Here is a 23,684-nt window from a genome sequence, read left to right as displayed (position 1 = left end):
AATGCTCTCTGCTGACACCTCTGTCCGTGCCAAGAACTGTCCAGAGCAGGATAGGTTTGCTATGGGGATTTGCTTCTAATCTGGACAGTTCCTGACATGGACAGAGGTGTCAGCAAAGAGCACTGTTGTCAGACAGAAAAGGAATTCACAAATGTCTCTGTTTTATACAGCAGCTAATAAGTACTGGAAAGATTAAAAATTTTTAATAGAAGTAATTTACAAATCTGTTTACCTTTCAGGCACCAGTTGATTTGAAAACATTTGTTTTCTACTTGTTTCCACCGGAGTTCCCCTTTAAAGAAAACAGTAAGTAAATAATGCACTTCGCTGCTATGGTCTGTATGCGTACTCACCACGCAATACTCTATTACTGAATAAAAAACACGTAGAAGCTTGTTTAAAGTTTGCTGCACAACATTTGGAAAAGCCAGTGAAATATAGAGAGAATATAGTGTGGTAAGATGAGAGCAAAATTGAACTGTTTGGAAGCCGTAATACACACCATGTTTGGGGGAGAAATGGCACTGCACATGTTTTTTTAGCAAACAGCACTGGCAAACTTCACGCAATTGAAGGAAGGATGATTGGCAATTTTACAAAGACATTCTTGACAAAAATCTGCTGCCATCTACCAGGATGATGAAGATAAAACAAGGGTGAACATTTCAGCAAGAAAATCATCCCAAAACAAACAAACAAGGAAACTCTCAAATGGTTTCAGAGAAAAAAAAAGAATAGAAAACTGCTAGAATGGCCCAGCCAATCACCAGAATTAAAAATCTATGAAAATAACTGAAGATTATAATTCATAGAAGAGGCCCATGGAACCTTCAAGATTTGAAGAATACGTGTGTGGAAGAATAGGCCCACATCCCATCAGAGCAATGCATACGACTAGTTTCTCCATACAGGAGAGTGTTTGACACTTTTTGCCTGCGCAATTTCAATTGTACTTTGTAATGACATCACGCATTGTACCACAAAATCAATGGTGAATGAAAAAATGAAACATTATTTGTGGGGCCAAATGACATGTAATCTATTACAGTGGGGATTATTACATAATATTACACAATATTGGGATTGCTAACACTGAACAATGCTGTGCCATACAGAGCATTGATCAGTGTCATCAGTGCTCCATTACTGCAGGCTGGCATGGCTTCCTGCACAGAAGTAGCAACGATCAGACGGGACAGAGGCAAGTACCCTTTGCTTGTCATCTTAGCTGATCAGGACCCCATGATTTCCTACATAACCAGCAAACTGATTTCCTACATTTAGATGCCATAACTTTGTTTGAGGCATTTAAAGGGGTTATCCAGGAATAAAAAAACAGAACTACTGTCTTTCAAAAAAAATGCTCCACGTCTGTCTCCAGTTTGGGTGTGGTTCTGCAGCTCAGTTCCAATGAAATGAATGGAGCCAAGTTGTAAAACCACACCCAACCAGGAGACAAACGTGGAGCTGTTTTCAAAAGAAATTAGCTGTGTTTTTCTATTCCTGGATAACCCCTTTAAATGGTTAATGCCAGACATTGACCCGATCGACTGTGGGTCTTGGCTGCTGATAGCTACCGGGACCCACCGAGTATGAGCGCAGCACCGAGTGAGCACACTTCATAAAGTGGGAGCAGGATTAGGGCGTACATTTATGCCAGATGTCCTCAAGGGGTTAATTTCTGAGCTTATTTGTTTTGGTTTATTTGTATGTATGAATTACTTTGGTTGTTACCAACATCTGGTGAACATTTCATGTCACTAGCACCTTTGGAAATATATTTAGTGACATGTTTAATACTTTTTTTACCTCTTGCATTTTACTTTTTCTTTTCAGTCTGGATGGAGGGGAATTATTTGACAGGATCACAGATGAGAATTACCACCTGACTGAGCTGGATGCCATCATGTTTACCAAACAGATCTGTGAGGGAATTTACTACCTGCACCAACAGTATATCCTTCATCTGGACCTCAAGGTACCTATGGTCGGGTGTCCTTAATAAGAATTTTGTATCACAACAACACCTTTCCATATACCCTATTAGACATTAGTGCCATACCAGGAGGTTCACTGCACTGTCGTGGGGTATAGCTCTACATCATTGGGCCTGCCATTGAGAAATTGATAATCCACCAGCTTTCCCAAAAAAAGATATGCTATGCCTGTATAAAATATTAACAACATTAACAGCAATGGATTTGCTATACCCTATTAGGTAGGGTGATTATTGGCTGAGCAGGCTGATATTTCCCTATGTAATTGTCCGAGTGATAATTAGACAAACAAGTAAATGCTCATTTATTGGATGAATGCATCTTTTAGCAGGTCAAAGAAAATCATAGTTTGTCAGCCACACATATTCGTGTGTAATAGAGGATGTGTGGCTGAGGAATGATGATAGTAAAGGGCCACAAGAACAAGCCAGAGATATTACCTGCATATTCACTGGGTCATGTAAAGGCTCTTCAAATGAGCGTGGACAAATGACATCAGCATTCGTATCGTGGCAGCAATCAGCCCCACTATAAGGGCCCTACATCTATCTATGTATGCATTTGTGGGAAGCAGATGAGCAATGTAAAATAAAACTTATCTTTTGCTAATTCTAATGAAAAGTACTACTTGTACAACTAAATTACACTGAAGAAAAGAGTTCACAAATCTACTTCACATAAAAACCATCAATCTTTATTAAAGAAATCACAAAACCATATAAAAACAGCACACAAATTATGGACTATTATATCTCTTAAGGAGAATCAGAGGAGCAACTATTGCATTAATTATAGAGGAGCAACTATTGCATTAATTACAACTGCTAAAATGTACTCTTATGACCTAAATCAAATGGTGAATTATACCTAGTTATCCCTATGGGTGGCTATGCCATATATGACACCAGTCTGAACAGGTGGGCTATAAACCTATAATAATCAGTACGAGCAGCTACTGTTGTCTGGGGTATTTGTACAGCCAACTCAAGTGCTCTCGTCAAATGTACCACCGCCTTTGTAACAGTGATATCCCCCATGGAGTTCCATATACCGAGGAGGAAGATACACAAACTCTAATTATTTTAAAATAACCTCAACACCATTCTATTATTTTTTTTTAATTACCCAGACATCCTCTGAATACCTACATGCACACAACCATATACAACAGTCGAAAGGGAGGAAACAATTGAAAAATGTTATTCCAATTCATGACACCAAAACAACCTTAAAATGACCACCAACTGTACTACTAACCACTTTGTGACCCATACATGCTATTATTTACATTGCCTGTGCAGATACAGTGACAACTTCTATGAGTGATGGGTCTCATGACGCAATAGAAAACATAAGAAAAACATTGTGAACAGACTTATAAATGTGACCATCCTGCCTACACCAGAAACTGGACAGGAGCCAATCTTACATGCGGCTGGCTTGAAATTCTAGGATAAATGAAGGCATTACCAGAAGTAAAGCTGTGATGGCCAGATAATAGTCAGAATGTGACCAAAGCATATAACAGGGCCTGGATATGGACTAAACCTGATGGCATCAAATACAACTGTAGTGAGGATAGAATTCATCTAGTACTGAAGTTCTGATGCGTTACAAGCCTAATGACACAAAATGTAACAGCAATTATATTGTGTCAACCTGAAAAGTATAGAAGAGCCAAACTACGATCAGGAAACAGTGAAACATTATGACCCCCTAAGGATGACACCGACCTGATACATTATAATAGCACTTATTGGTTATCAAAAGGCGAGAGGACTGTATTGTGGCAGGGAGGGTCCGCTGCTGATTGCAAGCTGTATATAGGGCATGGAAGGAACCTGTGTACAGTGCAGCCAATATGCCACAAAAAAAGGATCTGTGTTAGGCTAGGTGCACATCACTATTCTTCCTCCAAGGCACGCATACATCAGAAAAATGTCAAAATGACCTGCCGACGTATCCGTACTTGGACAGGCAAGGGTCCCATTCATTTCAATGGTCGTAGCATAGTCAGCTAGTCACTATGTTCAAGTCATTTTAAGTTTTAAAAGAGAAATTTGGCTTTAGGTGATTTTCAATGCGAGACAAAACTTGGTTACTGTGAGAAAATTACCCAAACATAGCCACTAGCTGACTACGCTTGGGCCAATGAAATTAATGGGGTAGTTATAGTTAGTGCCTGTCAGAGTACGGGTATGTCAGCATGTCATTTTCACATTTTTCCAACATATCCGTGCCTCGGAGGCACCAAAAGAGATGTGAACATCACCCTGGGTGCCTCTGAGGCACGGATATGTCAGGAACATATGTCGGGAAAATATCAAAATGACATGCTGACGTATCCGCAGGCACAGCCCCATTCATTTCAATGGCCCGAGCGTAGTCAGCTGATATACACGCTGTGATCACATTGCCCAGCAGGTATAGAAAGTAACCATGAGATCACATGATGCCTTCCAATTTATTGTGCAATCCACATCCAATTCCTGCCTGCCAGATGGTAGTCAGAGAAAAGTGCTGACCGCTACTCACCACTACCCACTCCATCCATGTAGCTCCTGAGTTCCCACCGAAGCTGTGGGCAGAGCCAGTGGCCTATGAAGGTATCGATCTTACCAAACAACTCTCCTTGCCAGAAACTGCTTGCTAAAGATCCCTGCTGCATGCACAATGTACATAAATGCCGAAAGTTTCAAAAATTTCTGCCAAATCCAGCATGCTGCGATGGTGTTGCCAGTAAGCGGAGGCCCATGACAGTTGCCCCTCTCACAAATTCAGGCTAATAAATTAGCCTTAACACTTAGACCATTTTTAGACTATAAAAACACACAGACATGGAAATATAAGTATACTGTATGTCCCTATCTCTTTAGAATAGACCTTATACTTTGTATACCCACCTACTGAGCTCAGACCGGTCTACTATCTTTAAAGGGAATCTGTCATCAGTATTGGTAAGGTACTTACCATTCCCAGATCCATGCCTCCATTCTGGCAATATTCTTGTTTTTTTTTATACGTTAATGAGGTATATTGGTGCATGGGGAGGACGTTCCTAAGCCTCCTGGGTACACTGTAATATCAGCTTAAATCATCAGAGGAAACACACGGGAGTGCTTGATCTTTGCCCACTGCAGAATAGAGCTCCACTCTGCAGCTATATCCCTCTCCTCCACCGTGAAATTTGTTGTGAGCAGAGAGATTTCATTTATGTCTCCTGTGGCTGGCTGCACATGCACAGGAGAGGGGGGTGTAGCTGGAGACTGGAGCTCCATTCTGCAGCATATTAGGATCAAGCACAGGGGAAGAAGTGTTTCCTATAACGATTCAAACCAACATCACTGTGTACCTGGGGCTTGAGCACCAAGATACCAAGACTTTTAGTGGTAATGTATTATATACTCAATTTATATCAATTTTAGAAAAAGACAACCGACTTTGACACTGATAATTCTTTGTGACTTTCAGCCGGAGAATATTCTGTGTGTGAGCCGCACAGGAAACCAAATTAAGATTATTGATTTTGGGCTGGCAAGAAGGTAAGTGATCTCTCTTGTCATCAGATGACTGGCTGTGCTGACAGTCCTGATACTAATGATTTTTCTTGATTTCTAGGTACAAACCACGAGAAAAGCTGAAAGTAAATTTTGGGACTCCAGAGTTTTTGGCGCCAGAAGTGGTAAATTACGATTTTGTGTCCTTCCCCACGGACATGTGGAGTGTAGGAGTCATTACCTACATGCTGTGAGTCATGTTCTGGCTTGAGTGTCACATACTCGAATGATTTTCTGAATCATCTTCACAGTCTTCTAATTGTAAACAGTCAATAGATAGAATGGTGGAACTGAAGAGTTAAAAAGTCCAGGTCATGGCTCGGGAACCACCAGCCAGACAATCTATTTCTATGCTGGTAACAGAAGGACTTTAAAGGGGCTCTCCAGAAAATGTTTCATGTTTATGAGTGCTCATGGTGGCAGGAACAATTAAAAACACATGTATTGACCAGCTGCTGATCCAACAGTGTTGGTTGTCACTGCTTAGCACTTCCTCTTTCCTGTCCCCATACATAGGAAATGCCTGCCCAGCCAAACATGCCCTAGCCAGAGAATTGCTAAATGGGCATTTCCTTTGTATTGGAGCAGAGAACAGGAAGCCCCGAATAGTGGAGTCCAGCTGAACAGCATTGGTGGGTGGTCAGTATACGTTTTTGTATTTTCCTGCCACCTCAAATTTCCTTCTCACTCATTCCCCTTGCTCCCCCTCTCCATAAACTTGTATTGGCAATGTAACCTGATCTCAGTGCAGCTAAAACCTGTCTTGATTCAGCTGAAGACTAATTTTCCTTAGTGATGAGCAGATAAGAAGTGAGAGGGATGATGGAAAGCAGCCTTGCAAGTGCAGAAGAAAACATTTTTCTCTGATATGATATATTGCAAAGTTTCTTACATTCTGTGTTTCTTTATCTCTCACTCATTCACTCTTTCCTTTTCTAGACTAAGTGGTCTGTCTCCATTTTTGGGTGAAAGTGACGCAGAGACCATGAACTACATTGTTAACTGTAACTGGGAATTTGACTCTGAGACATTCGATCAAGTATCAGAAGAAGCCAAAGACTTTATATCCAGTCTGTTAGTGAAAGAAAAAAGGTACAACGTTGTAAATTTCCATAATCCAGTTCCAGTTCCCAGGATTAAATCACAGGATTGGTGATAAGCACCTAATTGGTGGGGGTCCTACCACTGTATTTAGTATTTTTGGAAGTCCCATAGAGAATAAATGGAGCAACGGCCAAGCATGCACACTACAACTGTAGTCACTCGGCAGACAAGCTTTTGATTAGTTGGTGTTCAAGTGTTCAGAGTTATAATCTTGAGATTACCCTTTTAAGAGGGACATCACACAGTATTTTTGTGAAAATATGTCATTGCAGCTTTTGATGGTTTTGAACCAAATCCAAAAGTGGATTTAGAATGAATGGGAATTATAAAGGAATGACCACTTACTGCATTTACTTGACATGGGGTATGGTCTGATTGTAGACTGAGCAGATATGTTGCCTATGTAGCACCTGACTGTCCTGGCAGACTATTCTGATTTATAATAATATTAAATACACAATAGTTCTTACTGGGTATAGCCCTATTATTGTTATAACTATATCATGCGGCCCTATTCCCAGACAATCCTATTACAATATGCATACCGCTCCACAACAATATGTATACAAAAAAAAAAAAGAGAGCTTTACAACTGCTTAACCAATAAAATCATTAACTTTATTTGTATTTCCATAAAACATAATTACCATCAAAGGGTAAGTATAAAACATGGCCACTAATACTCCATTTAATAGCATGTACTGGGATGGGAACACAATCACTCTTATATAGAGACCCAAATCCCTGTATTATATACAATCACCTATCATATGTATCGAATACCAAACAAGGCAGTTCGCTTACCTATATCTATTATGGTTCACTCCGGCACCTCTCGGGGGAGATGCCGGAGTGAACCATAATAGATATGGGTAAGCAAACTGCCTTGTTTGGTATTAGATACATATGATAGGTGATTGTATCTTCTGTAGTACAGGGATTTGGGTCTCTATATAAGAGTGATTGTGTTCCCATCCCAGTACATACTATTAAATGGAGTATTAGTGGCCATGTTTTATACTTACCCTATGAAAATGATGTGTGCAATATAATGACAGGATAATATGTGAATGGTTCAGCGACCGACATCCCTCTCCCTTCATGCACTTTGGGTCTTATATTACAACATTCCAATACTTAATCATGCCTAATATGTGCAATGGTAATTATGTTTTATGGAAATACAAATAAAGTAAATGAAGGAGATTTATCAAGGGATATAGAGTTTTTTTTTGCTTACAAAAGTCGCACAAGCTTGTTACCCATCCGCCCACCTGTGCTGCACCACTGCAACTCCCAGCATGTCCTTACTGTAATGGCATGCTGGGAGTTGTAGTTATGTGGCAGGGCAGGTGACAAGCTTGTCACCCGTCCGCACATCTCCCACCCACGCCACACAACTATAACTCCCAGCATGTCCTTACTGCAAGGAGATGTGCAAGCGGGTGACAAGCTTCCCTGACTTGCTTGTTACCCGCCTGCACATCTCCCACCAGCCTGCTGTCGCATGACTACAACTCCAAACTTGCCCTTACAGTGAGGACATGCTGGGAGTTGTAGTCGTGCGGCATGGGCGGGTGACAATAAATGTACTAACCTATTTTCCGTGTTTTTTTTCTTCTCATTTCAGATCCGTGTATCCTGTGGACTACTTTGGATTTGGTGGACTACTATGATGAGTAGCGTTTTTTTTTTTTGTTTAATGTTAAGAAAATGGGGGCTTGTGGGGGAATTTTTTTTTTTTCTTAAATAAAAGTTGTTTTAAACGTGTTGTGTTTTTTTAAATTTTATATTCACTTTACAGGCTTAGTAGTGGAAGCCATGTAATGGACAGAATCCATTACTAAGCTGGGGCTTAGAGTGAGCCCCAAAACCAGTTAGCGCTAACCCCCCAATTATTATCCCGGTACCCACTGCCACAGGGGTGCCAAGAAGAGCCAGTACCAACAAGCGGAAAGCGTCAAAAATGGTGCTTTTGGTCTTGGTGGTAACAGGCTGCCATTATTTAGGCTGGGGAGGGCCAGTAACTATGGTCCTCACCCACCCTGGTAACGTCAGGCTTTTGCTGCTTGGTTGGTATCTGGCCGAGAATGCAAAAAGGGGGAACCCTATGCGATTTTTTAAATATTTAATTATGAAAAAACTTGTGGGGTTCCTCATGTTTGCCAGATTCCAACCAAGCAGCAACAGCCTGATGTTACCAGGGTGGGCAAGGACCATTGTTACTGGCCCTCCCCTCCCTAAATAATGCCAGCCTGTTACCGCCTAGACCTAGGAGCGCCATTTTTGACACTCCAGGCCTGTTGGTACGAACTCTTGTGGTGGTGGGTATCGGGCTAATTGGGGGTTAGCGCTAGCTGTTTTGGGGGCTAACGCTATGCCCCGGCTTAGTAATGGACTCCGTCTATAAGACAGCTTCCACTACTAAGATTGTTAAGTAAATTAAAAAAAAACACAACACATTTATAAAACTTTTATTTGAAAAAACACTCCCCCACAAGCCCTCGGTAACCATTTTATTAATATTAAACCTCCAAAAAATGTTGGTCACCGTAGTCTACCCAATCTGAAGTAGTCCACAGGATACACAGATCTGAAATGAGAAGAAAACAAAATGAGTTAGTACATTTAGGGTGAAAAAGTGATAAAAAAATTTTTATAGACACACACACACACTATATATATATATATATATATATATATAATATATATATATATATATATATATATATATATATATATATATATATATAGCACTTTTTTCACAGTTGCGACTTGAGGTGGTGTTACAAATTGGTGTTCTAAAGTCATTTTGTTGGTTCTTGCTTATGTGTGCTAAAAAATGGTGTTCAAAAGTGATTTATTGTTTTTTTTTTTGCTCATGTGAGCCAAATTTATCAACCCCCTGTGATAGTTTAATAAATATGTCACACATAAGCAAAACCAGCAAGAACAAAATGCCTACAGAACTTGCATACCAAAGCAGACAATGATAAATGTCCTTAAATATTTTTATTGGTTAAGCAGTGGTAAAGCTCTCTTTTTTTGGTATACATGATTTATAATAATGTTCCCTGCTAAGCTGTGATTGATTGATGGTACATCTGTATGATTTAGGAGGCCAGCCAGGATCCTCTAGTTAATAGTTTCCTGTTACTCCAGTGTACATAAATCCCTCTTGCAGTACAAAACTTGCTGTGGTCTCCCAAATGTACCCAGAATGAATACAATCTAATTTAGTCTCTGAGGTGGTTCACACTGCTCGGAGTATTGAGCTATCCATTGTAGGTTACTTTGATGCCCATATCCTCTGGGATGCTGATAAGGCCACTGTCAGAGTTGTCTTCATAATAGGCTTAGCAGCACAGGGCAGTTTACGTAAACTTACTGATAGAATTAAATAGCTAAACTTCAAGAATTACATAATGGCCATTTAATATACATTGAAAGGGAAACTACTTTGTCTTTATTATGGTTGCACTGGCTTTTTCATATCAATATTGTCACGATGCCGGCTGGCAGGTAGTGGATCCTCTGTGCCAGAGAGGGATTGGCGTGGACCGTGCTAGAGGATCGGTTCTAAGTCACTACTGGTTTTCACCAGAGCCCGCCGCAAAGCGGGATGGTCTTGCTGCGGCGGTAGTGACCAGGTCGTATCCCCTAGCAACGGCTCAACCTCTCTGGCTGCTGAAGATAGGCGCGGTACAAGGGAGTAGACAGAAGCAAGGTCGGACGTAGCAGAAGGTCGGGGCAGGCAGCAAGGATCGTAGTCAGGGGCAACGGCAGGAGGTCTGGAACACAGGCTAGGAACACACAAGGAACGCTTTCACTGGCACTAAGGCAACAAGATCCGGCGAGGGAGTGAAGGGGAAGTGAGGTGATATAGGGAAGTGCACAGGTGTAAACACTAATTGGAACCACTGCGCCAATCAGCGGCGCAGTGGCCCTTTAAATCGCAGAGACCCGGCGCGCGCGCGCCCTAGGGAGCGGGGCCGCGCGCGCCGGGACAGAACTGACGGAGAGCGAGTCAGGTACGGGAGCCGGGGTGCGCATCGCGAGCGGGCGCTACCCGCATCGCGAATCGCATCCCGGCCAGAGGCGGTATCGCAGCGCCCCGGGCCCGGAGCGCTGCAGTGAGAGGAGTGTAGCGAGCGCTCCGGGGAGGAGCGGGGACCCGGAGCGCTCGGCGTAACAGTACCCCCCCCCTTGGGTCTCCCCCTCTTCTTGGAGCCTGAGAACCTGAGGACCAGACTTTTGTCCAGGATATTGTCCTCAGGTTCCCAGGACCTCTCTTCAGGACCACAACCCTCCCAATCCACTAAAAAGAAGGTTTTCCCTCTGACCTTTTTAGATGCCAAAATTTCCTTGACGGAGAAGATGTCCGAGGAGCCGGAGACAGGAGTGGGGGGAACAGATTTGGGAGAGAAACGGTTAATGATAAGTGGTTTAAGAAGAGAAACATGAAAGGCATTAGGAATACGAAGAGAAGGAGGAAGAAGAAGTTTGTAAGAGACAGGATTAATCTGGCGCAAAATCTTGAAAGGACCAAGATAGCGTGGTCCCAACTTATAGCTAGGGACACGGAAGCGGACATATTTGGCGGAGAGCCATACCTTGTCTCCAGGGGAAAAAATGGGAGGAGCTCTTCTTTTCTTATCCGCGAATCTCTTCATGCGTGAAGAAGCCTGTAAGAGAGAATTTTGGGTCTCTCTCCATATGATGGAGAGATCACGAGAAATTTCATCCACAGCGGGCAGACCAGAGGGCAAGGGGGTAGGGAGGGGGGGAAGAGGGTGACGGCCGTACACCACGAAAAACGGGGATTTGGAGGAAGATTCAGAGATTCTGAAATTATACGAGAATTCGGCCCAAGGTAGAAGATCTGCCCAGTCATCCTGGCGGGAGGAAACAAAATGTCGTAAATAGTCACCCAAGATCTGGTTAATTCTTTCTACTTGTCCATTGGATTGAGGATGGTATGCAGAAGAAAAATTTAATTTAATCTTGAGTTGTTTACAGAGAGCCCTCCAGAATTTAGACACAAATTGGACGCCTCTATCCGAGACGATCTGCGTAGGCAACCCGTGAAGACGAAAAATGTGTACAAAAAATTGTTTAGCCAACTGAGGTGCTGAAGGAAGACCAGGAAGAGGGATGAAATGTGCCATTTTGGAGAATCGATCAACGACCACCCAAATAACAGTGTTGCCATGGGATGGGGGTAAGTCAGTAATAAAATCCATACCAATCAGAGACCAAGGTTGTTCGGGAACAGGCAGAGGAAGAAGAAAACCAGCGGGCTTCTGGCGAGGAGTCTTATCCCGGGCACAGATAGTGCAGGCTCGCACAAAGTCCACCACATCAGTCTCTAGAGTCGGCCACCAATAGAAGCGAGAGATGAGTTGCACAGATTTCTTGATGCCCGCATGACCTGCGAGATGGGAGGAGTGACCCCATTTGAGGATTCCGAGGCGTTGGCGTGGAGAAACAAAGGTCTTTCCTGGTGGAGTTTGCCTGATGGAGGCTGGAGAAGTGGAAATCAGGCAGTCAGGAGGAATGATGTGTTGAGGAGAGAGTTCAATTTCAGAAGCATCTGAGGAACGAGAGAGAGCATCGGCCCTAATGTTCTTATCAGCAGGCCGAAAGTGGATTTCAAAATTAAATCGGGCAAAGAACAGAGACCACCTGGCCTGACGAGGATTCAGCCGTTGGGCAGACTCGAGGTATGAGAGGTTCTTGTGATCGGTGTAAATAATAACTGGAAATCTTGATCCCTCCAGCAGATGCCTCCATTCCTCAAGTGCTAATTTAATGGCTAGAAGCTCTCGATCCCCGATGGAGTAGTTCCTCTCCGCCGGAGAGAAGGTCCTAGAAAAAAACCCACAAGTAACAGCATGCCCGGAAGAGTTTTTTTGTAGAAGGACAGCTCCAGCTCCCACTGAGGAGGCATCAACCTCCAATAGGAAGGGTTTAGATGGGTCAGGTCTGGAGAGCACGGGAGCCGAAGAGAAGGCGGACTTGAGTCGTTTAAAGGCGTCTTCCGCTTGAGGAGGCCAAGACTTGGGATCGGCATTTTTTTTGGTTAAAGCCACAATAGGAGCCACAATGGTAGAAAAATGTGGAATAAATTGCCTGTAATAATTGGCGAACCCCAAAAAACGTTGGATGGCACGGAGTCCGGAGGGGCGTGGCCAATCTAAGACGGCAGAGAGTTTATCTGGATCCATTTGTAGTCCCTGGCCAGAGACCAAGTATCCTAGAAAAGGAAGAGATTGGCATTCAAACAGACATTTCTCAATTTTAGCATAGAGTTGATTGTCACGAAGTCTCTGAAGAACCATACGGACATGCTGGCGGTGTTCCTCTAGATTGGCCGAAAAAATTAGGATATCATCAAGATATACAACAACACAGGAGTATAACAGATCACGAAAAATTTCATTAACAAAGTCTTGGAAGACAGCAGGGGCGTTGCACAGGCCAAAGGGCATGACCAGATACTCAAAGTGTCCATCTCTGGTGTTAAATGCTGTTTTCCACTCATCCCCCTCTCTGATGCGGATGAGGTTATAGGCGCCTCTTAAGTCCAATTTAGTAAAGATGTGGGCACCTTGGAGGCGATCAAAGAGTTCAGAGATGAGGGGTAAGGGGTAGCGGTTCTTAACCGTGATTTTATTAAGTCCGCGGTAGTCAATGCAAGGACGTAGAGAGCCATCTTTTTTGGACACAAAGAAAAATCCGGCTCCGGCAGGAGAGGAGGATTTACGGATAAAGCCCTTTTTTAGATTCTCCTGGACGTATTCAGACATGGCAAGAGTCTCTGGGGCAGAGAGAGGATAAATTCTGCCCCGGGGTGGAGTAGTGCCCGGGAGGAGGTCGATAGGACAATCATAAGGCCTATGAGGAGGTAGAGTCTCCGCTTGTTTTTTGCAGAAAACATCCGCGAAGTCCATATAGGCCTTAGGGAGACCGGTTACTGGAGGAAGCACAGAGTTACGGCAAGGGTTACTGGGAACCGGTTTTAGACAGTCCTTGGAACAAGAGGGCCCCCAACTCTTGATCTCCCCAGTGGACCAATCCAGGGTTGGGGAATGAAGTTGAAGCCAGGGAAGTCCAAGGAGAATTTCCGAGGTGCAATTGGGGAGGACCAAAAGTTCAATCCTCTCGTGATGAGATCCGATGCTCATTAGAAGGGGCTCCGTGCGGAAACGTATGGAACAGTCCAATCTTTCATTGTTTATACAATTGATGTAAAGGGGTCTGGTGAGACTGGTCACTGGGATGTTGAACCTGTTGACGAGAGAGGCCAAAATAAAGTTTCCTGCAGATCCAGAGTCTAAGAAGGCCACAGAAGAGAAGGAGAAGGCAGAGGCAGACATCCGCACAGGCACAGTAAGACGTGGAGAAGCAGAGTGGACATCAAGGATTGTCTCACCTTTGTGCGGAGTCAGGGTACGTCTTTCCAGGCGGGGAGGGCGGATAGGACAATCCCTCAGGAAGTGTTCGGTACTAGCACAGTACAGGCAGAGGTTCTCCATGCGGCGTCGTGTCCTCTCTTGAGATGTCAGGCGAGACCGGTCGACCTGCATAGCCTCCACGGCGGGAGGCACAGGAACAGATTGCAGGGAACCAGAGGAGAGAGGAGCCGAGGAGAAGAAACGCCTCGTGCGAACAGAGTCCATATCTTGGCGGAGCTCCTGACGCCTTTCGGAAAAACGCATGTCAATGCGAGTGGCTAGGTGAATAAGTTCATGAAGATTAGCAGGCATTTCTCGTGCGGCCAGAACATCTTTAATGTTGCTGGATAGGCCTTTTTTAAAGGTCGCGCAGAGGGCCTCATTGTTCCAGGATAATTCAGAAGCAAGAGTACGGAATTGTACGGCATACTCGCCAACGGAAGAATTACCCTGGACCAGGTTCAACAGGGCAGTCTCAGCAGAAGAGGCTCGGGCAGGTTCCTCAAAGACACTTCGAATTTCCGAGAAGAAGGAGTGTACAGAGGCAGTGACGGGGTCATTGCGGTCCCAGAGCGGTGTGGCCCAAGCCAGGGCTTTTCCAGACAGCAGGCTGACTACGAAAGCCACCTTAGACCTTTCAGTGGGGAACTGGTCCGACATCATCTCCAAGTGTAATGAACATTGGGAAAGGAAGCCACGGCAAAGCTTAGAGTCCCCATCAAATTTATCCGGCAAGGATAGTCGTAGTCCAGAAGCGGCCACTCGCTGCGGAGGAGGTACAGGAGCTGGCGGAGGAGATGGTTGCTGGAGCTGTGGTAGTAACTGTTGAAGCATAAGAGTCAGTTGAGACAGCTGTTGGCCTTGTTGCGCAATCTGTTGTGACTGCTGGGCGACCACCGTGGTGAGGTCAGCGACAACTGGCAGAGGAACTTCAGCGGGATCCATGGCCGGATCTACTGTCACGATGCCGGCTGGCAGGTAGTGGATCCTCTGTGCCAGAGAGGGATTGGCGTGGACCGTGCTAGAGGATCGGTTCTAAGTCACTACTGGTTTTCACCAGAGCCCGCCGCAAAGCGGGATGGTCTTGCTGCGGCGGTAGTGACCAGGTCGTATCCCCTAGCAACGGCTCAACCTCTCTGGCTGCTGAAGATAGGCGCGGTACAAGGGAGTAGACAGAAGCAAGGTCGGACGTAGCAGAAGGTCGGGGCAGGCAGCAAGGATCGTAGTCAGGGGCAACGGCAGGAGGTCTGGAACACAGGCTAGGAACACACAAGGAACGCTTTCACTGGCACTAAGGCAACAAGATCCGGCGAGGGAGTGAAGGGGAAGTGAGGTGATATAGGGAAGTGCACAGGTGTAAACACTAATTGGAACCACTGCGCCAATCAGCGGCGCAGTGGCCCTTTAAATCGCAGAGACCCGGCGCGCGCGCGCCCTAGGGAGCGGGGCCGCGCGCGCCGGGACAGAACTGACGGAGAGCGAGTCAGGTACGGGAGCCGGGGTGCGCATCGCGAGCGGGCGCTACCCGCATCGCGAATCGCATCCCGGCCAGAGGCGGTATCGCAGCGCCCCGGGCCCGGAGCGCTGCAGTGAGAGGAGTGTAGCGAGCGCTCCGGGGAGGAGCGGGGACCCGGAGCGCTCGGCGTAACAAATATGTAAGTTTCATTGTACAAAATTCTGTAAATATAGTTAGCAAATGCCCACACAAATTTTTACAAAATATGGCTACCAATGTGTAATGTCTGCTGTGTTGGCAAAATTGGTATTCCTGTTTTTCTTGTCTTACAAGACTTGTTGTCTGTGTGCTCCCTATATAGTGATGAGGTGTACATTGGGTTAGAGAGGGGTGTGCAAAGTGAGTTGTATTGATGATACAGTGTGGATGAACTTTAACATTACAATAAATATACAGTCCAATCTGGATAAAGGGTATGTTAAAATGTCCTGTATAAGCTGTGAATTTTATACTTCACAATTTATGCTATGTTCAACTATTTATTTATTTTGAGTTCAATGTCCAACTCTATATTTATATTATGTCAAATAAAAGCACCAAAAGGTTTACAATATAGAGGTCCAGTGGGACAACCAATACTATTATTAATTATTTATTTAACATTAAACAGAAATACAAGAAAAGCTGATATGAATCCATATATGGGTACTGGGGTGAAGAGATATGGGTACTGGGGTGAAGACCTGTAAATAGATGGTACATTGTATGCCCGTATGCATCAAAGGTGGCAAGGATCAGTATTAGTGGGGGAATGTCCAGAACGACAAATAAAGTAAAAAGTATGTACTTTTAACAATAACAAATCCCCAAAAATAAAACAACAAGCACCTCAAAGTGCCATCCAAGCGTCCATACCGTGTCAGAACAGCATAATAGGGTACATACGTGGGGATCACACCCAGTGGCGTAGCTTGTATCTTCTAGGCCCTGATGCTAAATCTGCAACAGGACCCAATAGGCCAATAATAATACTGGTCTTTTATGGAGCATATGTGCTTTGGGGCCCCCTTAGGCACCAGGGCCCCAGTGCGACTGCTACCTCTGCTACCTTTATAGATATGCCCCTGTTAACTCTCCAGTAACCCACCAATTAAGACACAGTGCCAATAAAAAGATAGGAGTGCACCAGAAGTAAATAGATTAACCATGCTCAGCATATCAGTATGAACAGTTTAATAGGGTAGAACTGACATTAGACGCCAAAAGTTCCATAGGCATAGAGCTGGAGGATTTGTGGGTAACTGGGGTGCAATTCCCAGGCTATATGTACCCTATTATGATACTCTGACATGGTATGCACACATGGATAGGACTTTGAGGCACTTGTCACTACAGGATATCTTTGGGGATTTGTTCAACTTGTACCCGTAAGTGCATGCTTTTTACTTTGTCATTAACACTGATCCTTGCCACGTTAGATACATATTTATTTACCACAGTACTCTTTTTTTTCTTCTTTGCACTGTGTGTGGATTTATATTTGCTTTTATTGTGATATATGTTTATGTTCAATAAAGAATGTATTTTATATTGTTCTTAAAGCAAATCTGACACATTGTTAAGCCCCACTAAACCCAATAAACTGGGTTATAGTGCAGGTGAACCTAATTAAAAAGAGGTATAACTTACCCAGATCCGTGGTCCATTCCAGGCTGTATACAGGCACCATTGCTAACCCTCCCTGTGCAATGGAAGCAGGAGCCAGTGCACAGAGTCTCCCCGTCTCTGCCCCCTACTGCTCTCATGTGCCTGCCCACCTTGCACTCACATAACCAAGGGTGCATATGAGAGCAGAAGGGGACAGAGGCAGGGAAGCTCTGTATACCGTATCCCGCCTCCAATCCACAGGGGCAGTTAGCAGTGGTGTCTGTATAGAGCCTGAATATCTGGAACCGGACCATGGATACAGGTAAAGTAAATCCCTTTTTAATCAGGTTCATCTATTTTTTGGGTTTAATGCGGGAAAACAAGGTGTCATATTTGCTTTAAGTGATTTTTCCTGTCTAGGTGGTGGTATTTATATTGACTCTCATGTACAGTGTATGCACTGGATTTTATGCTGTGTAAGTAAATAGCTGGACACATCAGAAATTAATTTTAAAAAATTCAGTAAAGATAAAAATATGAAAAATGGGATACTGTTCTGCGTACTGTATAATTTCATCCATTTCTTCTAGAGCTGTAACTGTTTGTGAAACCATCTGAAAGGTACAATCATTGCTATAAAGTATATGGTATAGATCAGGCATTGCACTGTAATCAGAGAGACACAAAAAGTGGGGGGCACATTTCTAGTAGGCCTTGTTTATTCTGTGATAAAATGCTAGCTCCCTACCAGCTGAAAAGGGTTTCTGGAACTTAGCTACTTCCTGGTGCCATTTACAGAAAGTCAGGAGCCTAGCTGGTTGACAAAAGAAATGACAGGTCACGAATGATAGGTCAAGAATTTCTTAGCACAGATACTGTTGCCTTTTAAGAATCTCTTATACTTTGTCTCCCAGCTGCAGACTAAGTGCCGGTCAGTGCCTGAAACATTATTGGCTTGCAAACCTGCCTTTAAAAGCAAAAACATATAAAGTGCGTCTCAAGTCACAGGTCATGCTTCAGAGATACATAGCCCAGAAGAAATGGAAAGTAAGTAATAAGCGATCTAAACTTTAGATAATGGCTTTAAAAACTTTACTAGTTCAGTGGTCTGCATTGACAGTTTCATGGGGGGGGCGGGGAGACACAGTAACATTTAAATTGCCTGCCAAAGAGTCCCCAAATTCACACGTCCTCTAGATCCTACTTGTGAAAAACGTAGCAGCAACAATAGTCATGGGGAAGTCCCAACTGGAGGAGTTCGTAGAACTGTATCCATTGATCCTGTAGCAGTCAAAATTACAGGATATTTTCCGTGACTACAATATTTCAGGATGTCAGCTGTGACATCACAGGGTAGCATACCCAACTGAACATGTAACATTATGAGTTATGGTTAAGCAAAAAGACAAGGTATTTCCATTACATTTGTGTCACATCCTATTATTTTGCTTCCTGGATGGTGATGACTAATTGGTATATTAGCATAGAATGTTACATTGATGTCGCTCATGCCAGTCTAGAGCCATGGGGCAGTCTATGCCTAAATATAAATAAAAACGTGCTAGATTCTTACATCTGACTCTCTCTTCCAGAAACACTTCTATGTGGTCACTGCTGCAAATCGTCTCAGGAAGTTCCAACTACTATCCACTAAGCCCTCATAGAATGAGAATGGATCACAGCTACAAAGAACAACCATACAGCCATCTGGTCACTGAATACCGTGAGAGCTGTGGCAACACAAGGATTTTAAGAAATCAGCTCCTACCATTTCAGTAGAATAATACAAATGTTGTTATTTTGCATATAGTATGTAAGTAGAGTTCACAAGCCACAAAGCAGTGGTCTTCAGGAGTGTTGAAGCTTTCACTCAATCCCTTCTTCTTGCCTTTCCATAAAGGACTACGAGAAGACAGTAAATACATTGTCCTGCCAATCTGTATGGTCTGACAAACTGGAAAAAAGTAGGAGGTATTGGAGAAAAAACTCTGGATCCTTAGGCGCAAACCATGGTGCAAGACCAGCCGTTATTGTTGAAACCACGCTCGTGGACTTTATTGGGAAGTATATACATTAACACATTCTGAGACTAAGCAGCCTCTTTACGAATGTAAATATATTTGCATGTGACAAAGAGACAGCTTAGTCTATAAATGTGCACAATGGTTTGTGTCAAAGCATTGTTTTTTTTTTCTCTCTAATATTTCTTACACTTTAATTCTTAAGGCAGGAGTGAACTTGTAAACTGATTCATGGAAGGCTGCACCACCATGTTTATCTTCCTATACAAGCTGTTTTCACTACATTGCTTTTTTGCTGACCCAAACATATTGTCCATTGTCCATCTGTATTTTTTATTTATACGTATTAAACTGGAAGAATGGGCATTATAGATTACACAGTGCAATATTTTATTTCTAAAGTGAAAAAATAAATTCCCGGATGTCCTTTGGCAGCACACGAAAGGGCTAATGAATTCTTATTGGCCTAGAAATGAGATAACAAGGACAATTACTTAATCAGCACCTGATCATCTACCTATAAAACAGAGGAAACTACACAAAACTTATTTTTTTTCACTTTAGGTGCTGCCTCTGTATGCAGGAATTTTCCGGGTCCCTGGGACTGGATATTTAGGGCTGTATACAAGGAGTTTTCCTGGTCCCTCCTTAACTTTTAACCCCGCTGATCTTAAGCACCTTTTTGAAGCTATGCTGCTTTACCATCTGTTACAACTGCATATGGGGGTTACTATTAGCCAGTTGGTCCATACAAATACTGCATATGTATTTATATGTTCACATTTAATTACTATGTGTCTTTCTTTGTAGTATAGCATTGCCATTATAATGGCTTCAGTTTGTCTGCCACTATTGTGTGTTCTTCTTCTGTATGTTTCAAGATGGGACTGGTTGCTATGACAGGGCATGGTAACACTAAACACTGCGCAAACATGGCTGCTTCTGCACTTGTGTGGGTCGGTGATCTTGTTAAAATTGCCTTAATACACCACACTCGTGACCATACTCTGTCAGGACAGATCCTTTAGCTGTTAGGTTCTAGAGTGCCTGAGCCTCCTCACTTTTCTGTCCTTGGTGTGCCTTCTACATATACACTGCTCAAAAAAATATAGGGAACACCTAAACAACACAAGTCAATCACACTTCTGTGAAATCACACTGTCCACTCAGAAAAGCAACACTGATTGACAATCAATTTCATTGCTGTTGTGCAAATGGGACAGACAACAGGAGGAAATTATAGGCAATTACCAAGACACCCCCAATAAAGGAGTGGTTCTACAGGTGGTGACCAAAGACCACTTCTCAGTTCCTATGCTTCCTGGCTGATGTTTTGGTCACTTTTGAATGCTGGAGGTGCTTTTACTATAGTGGTAGCATGAGACGGAGTCTACAACCCACACAAGTGGCTCAGGTAGTGCAGCTTATCCAGGAGGGCAGATCAGTGCGAGCTGTGGCAAGAATGTTTGCTGTGTCTGTCAGCGTAGTGTCCAGAGCATAGAGGCGCTACCAGGAGACGTGGAGGAGGCCGTAGGAGGGCAACAACTAAGTAGCAGGACCACTACCTCTGCCTTTGTGCAAGGAGGAGCACTGCCAGAGCCCTGCAAAATGACCTCCAGCAGGCCACAAATGTGCATGTGTCCACCAAAATGGCCAGAAACAGACTCCATGAGGGTGGTATGAGGGCCAGAGGTAGCCTGACTGCCATTAGGTACCGAGATGAGATCCTCAGACCCCTTGTGAGACCATATGCTGGTGCGGTTAGCCCTGGGTTCCTCCTAATGCAAGACAATGCTAGACCTCATGTGGCTGGAATGTGTCAGCAGTTCCTGCAAGAGGAAGGCATTGATGCTATGGATTGGCCCGCCCGTTCCCCAGACCTAAATCCGATTGAGCACATCTGGGACATCATGTCACGCTCCATCCACCAATGCCACATTGCACCACAGACTGTCCACCTCATCAGAAATATGCCCAGGTGTTGTAGGGAGGTCATACAGAAATGTGGAGGCCACACACACACTACTGAACCTCGTTTTGACTTGTTGTTTTAAGGACATTACATCAAAGTTGGATCAGCCTGTAGTGTGGTTTTCCACTTTGATTTTGAGTGTGTCTCCATATCCAGACCTCCATGGGTTGATAAAATTGATTTCCATTGATAATTTTTGTGTGATTTTGTTGTCAGCACATTCAACTATGTAAAGACGAAAGTATTTCATACAATTAGTTCATTCATTCATATCTAGGATGTGTTATCTTAGTGTTCCCTTTATTTTTTTGAGCAGTGTGTATGTGTGTGTGTGTATGTATGTGTATATATATATATATATATATATATATATATATATATATATATATATATCGCAAGCACAGCAGGGAAGAGGAAAAGATAAGCCATACACAATGTTCTTAGCTTGCCAGAAAGTCGGGTATGAGATCTCCTGAATGTCGGCAAATACTCAGGAGCAGTTATATCCCAGATGGTGTAAAGATCAGCTGCCAGTTTTTTTTTTTTTTTAGAAGATCAAGTCTTCTTTAAACAGCCTGGGCCACAAATAAGGATCTTCTAGACGCAGTTCTCCAGCAGCACCCAGCTCCTCATTAGATGTACAACTGATATCAGGCAGCAAAGATTTCTCTGAGGATTCCTAATGAGGAAACCACTGATTACCGTATATTTATCTGTTTCAAAAAGTATGTCCCTAAGAGGCGTTCTATGTGTAAAAGACACTACAGAGTGACACACAGTCACATATCTACAAAAGAATACTCTTACTTTCCAAAGAACCGTAATTAGGTTCTTCCTAGCATCCTACATTTTTGAGTACTTCCAGAAAGGAAAACTAACAAATTTAAGATCTAGATTTAGTAGAACAGAAATTGGGCTGTGGCACATTTGTCCAAGAATATATTTTATTTTGAGGATTTTTCTCTGCTACCCGATCTAATAGAAAAGAAGGCAGATTATCTCTTGGTATATAGCGCTGCAAAAAGACATTGATAGGGATTAAGAAGTAATATGCTGGACTACCCCTTTAAGGTGCATTTTACAGCTATAACTGCATACATGGATGACGCCTTCATGGGGGGTATTTTTGCACCCAAGATTCTTTAAAACAATCAATAAGCTAAAAATCATGTTTTCGTAATCCTCTTCCATCGTTGGATCCCTCCTTGGAGCTAAAGAACATTTGTCTAGACCGGTTTGAACCCATGGTCTCAACTAGGGGCCAAACCTCAGATTCCTTACCAGATGCTGTGGTGTTACAAACAATGTTAGGTTTCTTAACGAAAGTTGCTTATTCCACCAACCTTATCAAAAAAACTTCCACTATTTGGATGTCACCAGAGCTTTATTCACTTACCTTAAAGAAACAGCTCTTAAAGAAACAGCTGCCTTTAGGCAAACAAAAGTTTTTTTTATAGCCTTTCATTTTCATGGGCACAACCAGAGCAAAAAAAGCAAGAAAATCTTCATCAAGATTGATTAAAGATGCCATCAAGCACTGCAATCCCCTCTCTCTTCCACTTTGACAGGTCAACAGCCACCTCATGGGCTGAAAGACTCCATGTCTCGCTGCAGCTGATCTGAAAGGCTACTACATGGTTGTCAGTGTCCCCATTAGTCAGACCTTACGTCTTGTTTTCTGAAGGATCAGTCTTTGGCATAAGCATTCTTCAAGGGGCAGCAGTTTAGTAAACCCACCCTGGTATTTGTTATTACTTCAAAATATCCCATGATAACCAAGAAGTGGAATATGTATTTACCTTGTACGCAGCACAATTTACCTCATCCTCCTATAAAATGTTTCTGTTGCTGCATATTTTATGTCTTGTGGTTGCTCTTCCAGCTGTTTCATAGGTAGTTAATCAGGTGCTGATTAACTAGTTATTTGTCTTGCTGTTAAATTGCTAGGTATTACTTTTCTACCAGGGTCAATGAGTATCGGTTAACCCATTCATATACTGCCTAAAGACTACAGGAAATAAAAATTTCAGGTAAATAATTTTTTTACCATTTTGTTTCTTATGTGTGCACTGTAAATGTTTTTTTTTTTCTACCTGTATTCACTGTAATAGTATGCTTTCTGCATGGTAGCACACAAAGGGTTTCTGATGAATTATTGCAAATGAGAAGATTCCATGCATTTACAACAGAACCCAAAAGAAAATAGATTGCAAGTTGCAATCACTAAAACATGCAACTTTTTTACATTAATACTATTACATGCGATTTAATGTTGTAAATCCCTGGCCTTACATCTTATCTTACACAGGTTGTTCTCCCTATCCTTATTAGCACTGTTTAGGACTGAAAATAGTGATGAAGATGCTTTGCTTAGGTACTGTGACATTATTTGTCTCTTAATGTGAAGTTTAAAAATTATAAAAGGCATTTTCACGTGTTTAATTACCAAAACTTACTATGAAGGGCTATTAAT

At 43.1% G+C, this 23,684-nt stretch overlaps 1 protein-coding gene across 4 annotated transcripts in view; it reads left to right on the top strand.

The window, feature by feature from the left end:
• The window catches only part of MYLK3 (myosin light chain kinase 3), a 107,281-nt gene extending 85,846 nt beyond the window's left edge, over positions 1-21,435 (top strand). For 3 of the 4 annotated variants that reach the window (XM_056525713.1, XM_056525714.1, XM_056525712.1), the window contains 6 exons: positions 1,837-1,978; positions 5,469-5,539; positions 5,616-5,744; positions 6,494-6,646; positions 18,133-18,265; positions 18,811-21,434. In XM_056525713.1, the coding sequence (XP_056381688.1) occupies positions 1,837-1,978; positions 5,469-5,539; positions 5,616-5,744; positions 6,494-6,646; positions 18,133-18,265; positions 18,811-18,882 (700 nt within the window). In that variant the 3' untranslated portion in view covers positions 18,883-21,434. Of the gene's footprint in view, positions 1-1,836; positions 1,979-5,468; positions 5,540-5,615; positions 5,745-6,493; positions 6,647-18,132; positions 18,266-18,810 lie in introns of all 4 variants that reach the window. The other variant, XM_056525711.1, reaches the window with a different exon arrangement.
• Positions 21,436-23,684: the final 2,249 nt, after the last annotated feature.

Source organism: Hyla sarda, chromosome 6 (assembly GCF_029499605.1).
Source record: "Hyla sarda isolate aHylSar1 chromosome 6, aHylSar1.hap1, whole genome shotgun sequence".
Lineage (NCBI taxonomy): Eukaryota > Metazoa > Chordata > Amphibia > Anura > Hylidae > Hyla > Hyla sarda.
The sequence above is the reverse complement of the archived record's forward strand: the minus strand, read 5'-3'. Positions and strand labels throughout refer to the sequence as shown.